The sequence below is a fragment of the Lampetra fluviatilis genome, unplaced genomic scaffold (genome assembly GCF_964198595.1).
Source record: "Lampetra fluviatilis unplaced genomic scaffold, kcLamFluv1.1 SCAFFOLD_999, whole genome shotgun sequence".
NCBI classification, from domain to species: domain Eukaryota; kingdom Metazoa; phylum Chordata; class Hyperoartia; order Petromyzontiformes; family Petromyzontidae; genus Lampetra; species Lampetra fluviatilis.
Genome location: NW_027620624.1, coordinates 16,943 through 27,500, shown reverse-complemented (window position 1 = coordinate 27,500; position 10,558 = coordinate 16,943). Strand labels below are relative to the sequence as shown.

General features: G+C 56.8%; 1 protein-coding gene across 1 annotated transcript in view; it reads left to right on the top strand.

The window, feature by feature from the left end:
• Positions 1-10,163, top strand: part of LOC144954164 (uncharacterized) — a 16,525-nt gene extending 6,362 nt beyond the window's left edge. The window contains exons 4-7 of the mRNA XM_078884727.1: positions 2,346-2,450; positions 3,181-3,331; positions 4,209-5,681; positions 9,869-10,163. Of these exons, the coding sequence (XP_078740853.1) occupies positions 2,346-2,450; positions 3,181-3,331; positions 4,209-5,681; positions 9,869-9,882 (1,743 nt within the window). The 3' untranslated portion in view covers positions 9,883-10,163. The remainder of the gene's footprint in view (positions 1-2,345; positions 2,451-3,180; positions 3,332-4,208; positions 5,682-9,868) is intronic.
• Positions 10,164-10,558: the final 395 nt, after the last annotated feature.

Below are 10,558 nucleotides of genomic sequence, written 5' to 3'. Positions count from 1 at the left end.
AGCACTCTCATCAACATCCCGGTAAAGGCTCCACCTCCGATTTAACACGATGGGCTACGTACGGCGTGAAAGAACTTCAGCGTACCTACGTACATGCATACATACGTACGTACATACGTTCGTACGTACGTACATGCATACATACCTACGTACATGCATACATACCTTACGTACATGCATACATACCTACGTACATGCATACATACCTTACGTACATGCATACATACCTACGTACATGCATACATACCTACGTACATGCATACATACCTACGCACATGCATACATACGTACATGCATACATACGTACATGCATACATACCTACGTACATGCATACATACGTACGTACATGCATACATACGTACGTACATGCATACATACGTACGTACATGCATACATACCTACGTACATGCATACATACCTACGTACATGCATACATACCTACGTACATGCATACATACGTACGTACATGCATACATACCTACGTACATGCATACATACCTACGTACATGCATACATACGTACGTACATGCATACATACCTACGTACATGCATACATACCTACGTACATGCATACATACCTACGTACATGCATACATACCTACGTACATGCATACATACGTACGTACATGCATACATACCTACGTACATGCATACATACGTACGTACATGCATACATACGTACGTACATGCATACGTACGTACATACATACGTACGTACATGCATACATACCTACGTACATGCATACATACGTACGTACATGCATACATACCTACGTACATGCATACATACCTACGTACATGCATACATACGTACGTACATGCATACATACCTACGTACATGCATACATACCTGCGTACATGCATACATACCTACGTACATGCATACATACGTACGTACATGCACACATACATACGTACATGCGTACATACGTACGTACATGCATACATACCTACGCACATGCATACATACCTACGTACATGCATACATACCTACGTACATGCATACATACATACGTACATGCATACATACGTACATGCATACATACGTACATGCATACATACCTACGTACATGCATACATACGTACGTACATGCACACATACATACGTACATGCATACATACGTACGTACATGCATACATACCTACGTACATGCATACATACCTACGTACATGCATACATACCTACGTACATGCATACATACGTACGTACATGCATACATACCTACGTACATGCATACATACGTACGTACATGCATACATACGTACGTACATGCATACATACGTACGTACATGCATACATACCTTACGTACATGCATACATACCTTACGTACATGCATACATACGTACGTACATGCATACATACCTTACGTACATGCATACATACCTACATACATGCATACGTACGTACATGCATACATACCTTACGTACATGCATACATACCTACGTACATGCATACATACCTACGTACATGCATACATACGTACGTACATGCATACATACCTACATACATGCATACATACGTACGTACATGCATACATACGTACGTACATGCATACATACCTACGTACATGCATACATACGTACGTACATGCATACATACGTACGTACATGCATACATACCTACGTACATGCATACATACCTACGTACATGCATACATACCTACGTACATGCATACATACCTACGTACATGCATACATACGTACGTACATGCATACATACGTACGTACATGCATACATACCTACGTACATGCATACATACCTACGTACATGCATACATACCTACGTACATGCATACATACCTACGTACGTACATTCGTACGTACATACATACGTACGAACATGCACGGGACATTTGTATGTGCGTGTATGAGCCGCCGCGATCGCTCTTGAGACTAGTGTGGTGGTGGTTGTGGTGGTGGTTGTGGTGGTGGTTGTCGTGGTTGTGGTGGTGGTGGTTGTTGATGTGGTGGTGGTTGTGGCTGTGGCGGTGGTGGTGGTGGTGGTGGTGGTTGTGGTGGTGGTTGTGGTGGTGGTGGTTGTGGTGGTGGTGGTTGTGGTGGTGGTGGTTGTGGTTGTGGTGGTGGTTGTGGCTGTGGTGGTGGTGGTGGTGGTGGTGGTTGTGGTTGTGGTGGTGGTTGTGGTCGTTGTGGTGGTTGTGGTGGTGGTTGCGGTAGTGGCGGTGGTGGCTGTGGTGGCGGTGATGGCGGTGGTGGTTGTGGTGGTTGTGGTGGTGGTTGCGGTGGTTGTGATGGCGGCTGTGGTGGTGGTGGTTGTGGCTGTGGTGGTTGTGGTGGTTGTGATGGTGGTTGATGTGGTTGTGGTGGTTGTGGGGGGCTCTTAGGGGGGCTCGCTGGACCGGTGCCGCCACGTGGAGCGTCCCTCGCGACCCCCTCACCGCATCCGCCTCAGCACGGTGCCGCACGTTCTCAAGCGCATCGGCATGGAGGTACGTGCGTGTGTGTGTACGTGTGTGTACGTGTGTGTACGTGTGTGTACGTGTGTGTGTGTGTGTGTGTGCGTGTGTGTGCGTGTGTGTGTACGTGTGTGTACGTGTGTGTGCGTGTGTGTGCGTGTGTGTGCGTGTGTGTGTGTGCGTGTGTGTGCGTGTGTGTGTACGTGTGTGTGTGTGTGCGTGTGTGTGCGTGTGTGTGTACATGTGTGTGCGTGTGTGTGTGTGTGTGTACGTGTGTGTGTGTGCGTGTGTGTGCGTGTGTGTGTACGTGTGTGTGTGTGTGCGTGTGTACGTGTGTGTGCGTGTGTGTGCGTGTGTGTGTGTGCGTGTCTGTGTGTCTGTACGTGTGTGTGCTGCGTGTGTGCTGCGTGTGTGTGCGTGTGTGTGTCTGCGTGTGTGTGTGTCTGCGTGCGTGTGTGTCTGTGCCTGTGTGTGTGTGCGTGTGTGTGTGTCTGTACGTGTGTGTGTGTGTGTGTACGTGCGTGTGTATGTATGCAGCCGTGCTGAATCGGGCTGAAGGCAAAAAAAACAGTTTTTGTAAAGAAGTGAGTTTCATGAGTGACTGTTTGAGTAGGTGGAGTGACTGATTGAGTAGGTAACCATTTGTCTCGTAGCTCAGCCCCTGAAACACCGACATTTAGTAGCGTTGGCACGACGCTCACTGGCCCCGCACCCCCCTCCCCCACGCACCCTCCCTCCCGTTCCTGCTCCCGGCGTTCCGCAGGAGCACACGGACACGCTCATGAGCAACGGCTTCGAGGAGCTGGACATGCTCAAGCTGCTGGACGCCGACGACCTCACCAAGATGCGCATCCTGGACCCCGAGCACCGAGCCTGCCTTCTCACCGCCGCTCAGCTGCTGCAAGAGTGCGAAGGTCAGTCGGGGAGGGAAGGAGCGGTGGTGGTGGTGGTGGTGGTGGGTTGGGTGGGGGGGGCGGGTACGGGTACAGGTACCCGTTTGCGACCCTGGTGCGGCGGGTACGGGTAAGGAATCAAAACCCGTTTGCGACCTCTGGGAGGCGGGCGTTGTGGGTGGGGAGGACCGTGTGGGGGGTGGGGGGGTGGTGTGGAGTGGCGTTGTGGGTGGGGAGGTCCGTGGAGGTGCAGTGGGGCGTACTGGTGGGTGGTGGGGAGTGGCGTTGTGGGTGGGGAGTTCCTGTGCGGGGGTAGTGGGGAGAGCGGGCATTGTGGATTGGGAGGTCCGTGAGGCCACAGTAATGGGGTCTTGGAGGGTGGTGAGTTCCTTGAACTCAGGATCTCAGCGACTCTGGCCTCTGATCCACCTGTCCTCTCTTTCTACCCGCATCGTTCCTACACAAGAGCCCGTTTGCCCGAGTGTGGCACAGACATCTTTTTAATAAAAAAAAAATACAAAGAAGTTCTTTTTCGATTTAAAGCTTTCGTGACTGCAGGGATTCATCTTCTTGGTTCTTTCGGTAAAGTCATCACGTAGAAGGGAAGTAATAAAATAATAAAAATACAACACAATTAAATAATTCTCAAAACATAATAAAATAATTCTCACAACATAATAAATAATTCTCACAACATAATAAAATAATTCTCAAGTACTTGATACAGCTATCGTGCTGTGACGATTCCACCTGAAGATGGAAGCTTGCGTTGCCTCCGAAACGTCGTGAGAATTGTATTTTATTTTGTTTTATTTTTATTATTTTATTACTTCCCTTCTACGTGACTTTACCGAAAGAACCAAGAAAAACAAAGTTCTTCTCCCCATTCTCTCCGCAGATTCCTCCTACAACGACATCGTCTCCAGAAACGGAAGCGCCAGACCGTCCCGCGACTCGTCACCCGCCCCTCCCCTTCCCGCTCAAGCCCCTCCCCTTCCCGCTCAAGCCCCGCCCCTTCCCGCTCAAGCCCCGCCCCTCGTAGCTCAAGCCCCGCCCACCCGCTCGCAAGCGACGCCCCTTCTCACCCTCGCCGCCCAAGCCGCGGCACTTCCCGTTCAGGCCCCTCCCCTTCCGGCTCAAGCCACGCCCTTTCCTGCCCAGGCCCCGCCCCCGGGCGGCTGGGGCCCACCCAGGGCCAGGCCCGTGCACGGAGCGTCGCTCCCGGACTTCCTGGAGGACGAGGCGCGCCACTGGGAGAAGCTCTCGCAGAGGAAGCAGCACCGCGAAGTGGCGACATCTTGGGGGCTCGTCCGGGACAACGCCGGCAACCGCAGCTACCCCGACGGCTTGAGCCTCGGCGGTGCCGCTGGCGCCGGCGGCGGCGGTGGCTATTATCCTCCCGCTCATTCTTCCCCGGCTCTGGTGCCGGAACCAGCCGTGAATTTCGCCGTCCAACGGGAAGCGAGGCTTGTGGAGCTTATCCCGAAGAAGCAGCAGCAGCAGCGGCAGCAGCGGCCGCTGTCGGGAAATCTCTCCGAAGAGGACGGAAGGAGGGAACTGCTTTGCCAGAGCCGCAGAGGGGGATACGGGATCCCGGGAAACAGGGAGCCCATTCGAATCTCCGGAGGCTTTCCGGATTACCCCCCGGGCCAGATCCCCTACCCCGGCGCCGAGGGACACGGCAGAGTTCCTCCGGGAACGCCGGAAGACTGCGGAAGGAGGGAACAACAACCTCCGCCCCGAGGGGGCTACGCGAACCCGGCGAACAGGGAGCCGGCGAGATTGACCGCGGCGGTTCCGGACTACCCTCCCGGCCGAGTCCCGGATGCACACGGAGCACCTCGGACCGCCGGCAAAACCGGGACGACGCCGGGGGACGACGACGACGGAAGGAGGCAACGACTCCCGCCCCCCGCCGCTGATCGCCGCGGTTACGGAAAACCGCCGGGCACCGCCCACGCGGACGGGCACGGGGCGGCCTGGGCCGCCGGCGGACCGGCGGGAATGCCGGAGGGCCGGGGCTCCGGGAGGGGAGGCCCACCGACGCCGGCCAGGAAGTTTTCGCGGGAAGGGAAGCCGTTGGATTTCGGCGGTAATGGCGATGACGGCGGTGACGGAAGTGGAGGCGGCTATCCGGCAGATAGGAGGAGGATGGCAGCGGCGGCGGTCGTGGTGGGGGGCGGAGTCCCGGTGGGATTCTCCAAGGAGTTCTCGGAGGAGCTCAAGCACAAGCTGCAGCAGTCGCTGCACCACAAGGTGGCGGCGGCGGCAGCGGCGCCGGCGGTGGTGTCTACGCGGCTCGTGCCGCGCATGGGAACCACAGTGCCCGTGTCGGAGATTCTCGCGGACAAGCACAGGAGCCCAGCGAAATGTAATGAGATCTCGGGCGTGCAACACGCACACGCGCGCACGCACACGCATGCACACAACAACAACAACAACAACCGCCATTCGCCACTAAGTGGCGGTGGTGACGTCACCACGACGCTTGTGCCAGGCCATGTGCACCTTGAGGCTGCCACGTGAAGTGTCGAACGCCCGCTGACAGGAGGTCACGGGGCAGACCCAGCAGGTGCCACGGGTCGACTGACCGAGATGACTGAGATGACTGGCTGATGCACCACCTGTGCCCCCTACTGTGCCAACTTGCTGTGCTTTAGCACACACACACGCGCACACACACACACGCGCACACACACGCAGGCACACACACACGCGCACACACACACGCACACACACGCAGGCACACACGGAGACGGAGAGAGATCATGAGGGCCCAGCAGAGGGAGACACGAGACTAGAAAACTATACTGGTCAACACACCTTTTCTGGCATAAGGTATTCCAACGGTTTCAAGGTAATTTTGGGGCGCTGATTCCAAATCTGGCATCAGTTTTTGTCTATCACATCAGGATTTTGAGATATCAAATATTGCATTTTCAATAAAAACTGTAGAAAAAATATATTAAATAAATGTGGATATCTACATAACAGGACCCTGCGGGGTGGGCTGGTAGGAATGAATAACCAAAGAATAAAAACATAATGTATTATTACACTTGTTTAGCCAGGAAAGCCTCGCTGAGTCTAAAGGTTTTTGTAGGGTCCTGCCAAGTGTTTGCAGTAGGGGGCGATGTTGATACACCTAATCGGGCGATACGAAGGGAGAGTTTGAGGCCTAGGTCTAGGCTTTAGGCCTAGCTTTAGGCTTTAGGCCGCTGTGAGTTAATTTTTAATTTAAATGTTTTAATTAAAAACTATCTCAGGGAATTATAAGGGAATGTTACACTTGTTTAGCCAGGAAAGCCTCACTGAGTCTAAAGGTTTTTGTAGGGTCCTGCCAAGTGTTTGCAGTAGGGGACGATGTTGCTACACCGAATCGGGCGATACGAAGGGAGAGTTTGAGGCCTAGTTCTAGGCTTTAGGCCTAGCTGTAGGCTTGAGGCCGCTGTGAGTTAATTTTTCATTTAAATGTTTTAATTATTTATGTAAAAGCTTTACATTTTCATGTTTCTATTTAAAAACATGAGGGAATGTAACATTGTTAAACATTAACTCCCTTTCACACACGCGGGGGTACGATATGAAGGGAGAGTTTGAGGCCTAGTTCTAGGCTTTAGGCCTAGCTGTAGGCTTGAGGCCGCTGTGAGTTAATTTTTAATTTAAATGTTTTAATTATTTATGTAAAAGCTTTAAATTTTAATGTTTCCATTTAAAAACATGAGGGAATGTAACATTGTAAAACATTAACTCCCTTTCACACACGCGGGGGTACGATACGAAGGGAGAGTTTGAGGCCTAGTTCTAGGCATTAGGCCTAGCTGTAGGCTTGAGGCCGCCGTGAGTTAATTTTTAATTTAAATGTTTTAATTAAAAGCTATCTCAGGGAATTATAAGGGAATGTTACACTTGTTTAGCCAGGAAAGCGTCACTGAGTCTAAAGGTTTTTGTAGGGTCCTGCCAAGTGTTTGCAGTAGGGGGCGATGTTGCTACACGGACGGACGGACGGACGATATAATCTATTGTAGGCTGGTTCACTTCGTTCCTACCAGTAAAATGATATTATAAACACACTATCCTAAAAATACAGCACCATATTTTAACACTAAAGCAGTCACTGACTCGCAACAACTTGCAATCATAAGTGACGGAGTTAATTTCGGGTAAAATCAATGAAAATGGGGTATGCCGATAGCATAGAAACGAGATGTGATAGAGCAAATCTGAGATCAGATTTGGAATCAGCACCCTGAAATTAGTCTAGAACAGCTGCAAAAGTCCAGGCCAGAAAAAAATGTTTTATTTTGTTGACCAGTGTTATTATCAGAGTTGTGTTTTTTATTTGCATTCCGACCGCAGGTGGTACTGTGCTCAATGCAAACACGACTCCTTGTAAAAACAGATGTCAGTTTCGTTGCCAGATAAAAGGGTAAAAAAAAACAATTATAAATCAATTGCTCATGCCGTTCGGCCAACGCTAAAAACCCGGCGTTTGCCGATACGACGCTGGCGTCGCCCACCACGTGATCCGCCTGCGTCAGGGCAGAGGTCGCAAACGGGTTTTGATTCCTTACCCGTACTCGTACCCGTACCCTACCCGTACCCTACCCGTACTCGTACCCTACCCGTACTCGTACCCGTACCCTACCCGTACCCTACCCGTACCCGTACCCGGCCGCACCAGGGTCGCAAACGGGTATCGGGTAGGGTACGGGTATCGGGTACCCGGTTGCGACCTCTGGGTCAGGGACGCCGGACGTTGGATGAGTTGGACTCCCCCACCCCCCCCCCGTCTGCCCCCTCCCCCCCCCGTCCGCCCCCTCCCCCACCCCGCCTGCCCCCTCCCGCCTGCCCCCTCCCCCCCCGCCCGCCCCCTCCCCTCCCGCCCGCCCCCTCCCCCCCCGCCCGCCCCCTCCCCCCCCGCCTGCCCCCTCCCCCCCCCGCCCGCCCCCTCCCCCCCCGCCTGCCCCCTCCCCCCCCCGCCTGCCCCCTCCCCTCCCGCCTGCCCCCTCCCCCCCCGCCTGCCCCCTCCCCTCCCGCCTGCCCCCTCCCCCCCCGCCCGCCCCCTCCCCCCCCGCCTGCCCCCTCCCCCCCCGCCTGCCCCCTCCCCTCCCGCCCGCCCCCTCCCCCCCCGCCTGCCCCCTCCCCTCCCGCCTGCCCCCTCCCCCCCCGCCCGCCCCCTCCCCCCCCGCCCGCCCCCTCCCCCCCCGCCTGCCCCCTCCCCCCCCGCCCGCCCCCTCCCCCCCCGCCTGCCCCCTCCCCCCCCGCCTGCCCCCTCCCCTCCCGCCTGCCCCCTCCCCCCCCGCCTGCCCCCTCCCCTCCCGCCTGCCCCCTCCCCCCCCGCCCGCCCCCTCCCCCCCCGCCTGCCCCCTCCCCCCCCGCCTGCCCCCTCCCCTCCCGCCCGCCCCCTCCCCCCCCGCCTGCCCCCTCCCCTCCCGCCTGCCCCCTCCCCCCCCCGCCCGCCCCCTCCCCCCCCGCCCGCCCCCTCCCCCCCGCCTGCCCCCTCCCCCCCCGCCTGCCCCCTCCCCCCCCGCCTGCCCCCTCCCCTCCCGCCCGCCCCCTCCCCCCCCGCCTGCCCCCTCCCCTCCCGCCTGCCCCCTCCCCCCCCGCCTGCCCCCTCCCCTCCCGCCTGCCCCCTCCCCCCCCGCCCGCCCCCTCCCCTCCCGCCCGCCCCCTCCCCCCCCGCCCGCCCCCTCCCCCCCCGCCTGCCCCCTCCCCCCCCGCCTGCCCCCTCCCCTCCCGCCTGCCCCCTCCCCCCCCGCCTGCCCCCTCCCCTCCCGCCTGCCCCCTCCCCCCCCCGCCCGCCCCCTCCCCCCCCCGCCTGCCCCCTCCCCCCCCCGCCCGCCCCCTCCCCTCCCGCCCGCCCCCTCCCCCCCCGCCTGCCCCCTCCCCTCCCGCCTGCCCCCTCCCCCCCCGCCTGCCCCCTCCCCTCCCGCCTGCCCCCTCCCCCCCCGCCCGCCCCCTCCCCCCCCGCCTGCCCCCTCCCCCCCCGCCTGCCCCCTCCCCTCCCGCCCGCCCCCTCCCCCCCCGCCCGCCCCCTCCCCCCCCGCCTGCCCCCTCCCCCCCCGCCTGCCCCCTCCCCTCCCGCCTGCCCCCTCCCCCCCCGCCTGCCCCCTCCCCCCCCGCCCGCCCCCTCCCCCCCCGCCTGCCCCCTCCCCCCCCGCCTGCCCCCTCCCCTCCCGCCTGCCCCCTCCCCCCCCGCCTGCCCCCTCCCCCCCCGCCTGCCCCCTCCCCCCCCGCCTGCCCCCTCCCCTCCCGCCTGCCCCCTCCCCTCCCGCCCGCCCCCTCCCCCACCCCGCCCGCCCCCTCCCCCCCCGCCTGCCCGCTCCCCCATGTCACTCGCTTGGTTAGAGCCACGCGGGCAAAACATCGCTCCTTGCTCGGCAGCTCTGTATATACCGCGTCGGAGGTTTAAGTGTTAAGTGCTGCTGCTGATGATGATGATCATGATGATCATGATGATGATGCTGCTGCTGATAATGCGATGATGATGATGATGATAAGTACGATGACGGTGATGCTAATGATGACGTTGTCCCTCCTCTCTGTGTCTGTTAGATTCGGAAGGTTGAAATTTCATTCTCAAGACTCTGGAAAATCCGCTTCAACTGCTGTTGTGAGAGATCCGTGTGTGTGTGTTATGGTGTACGAGTGTGTGTGTGTTATGGTGTACTAGTGTGTGTGTGTTATGGTGTGTGTGTTATTGTATACGAGTGTGTGTGTTATGGTGTGTGTGTGTTATTGTGTACGATTGTGTGTGTGTGTTATGGTGTACTAGTGTGTGTTAAGGTGTGTGTTATGGTGTACTAGTGTGTGTGTGTTATGGTGTACTAGTGTGTGTGTGTTATTGTGTACGTGTGTGTTATGGTGTACGAGTGTGTGTGTGTGTGTGTATGTGTGTATGTGTGTATGTGTTATGGTGTACGAGTGTGTATGTGTGTGTGTGTTATGGTGTACAAGTATGTGTGTGTGTGTTATGGTGTACGAGTGTGTGTGTGTGTGTTATGGTGTACAAGTATGTGTGTGTGTGTTATGTGTGTGTGTGTGTGTGTTATTGTGTACGAGTGTGTGTCGTTGTTAAATGTGGGTGACTTCCCAGCTACTGGTGGTGACGGTGGTGGTGTAAAGTGTTGGGTAACTCCCTCCTCGTGGTGACGGTGGTGGTGTAAAGTGTGGGTGACTTCCACCCTATTGGTGTTGGTGATGGTGGTGGTGTAAAGTGTGGGTAAAACGGGGCCGTCGGTACGA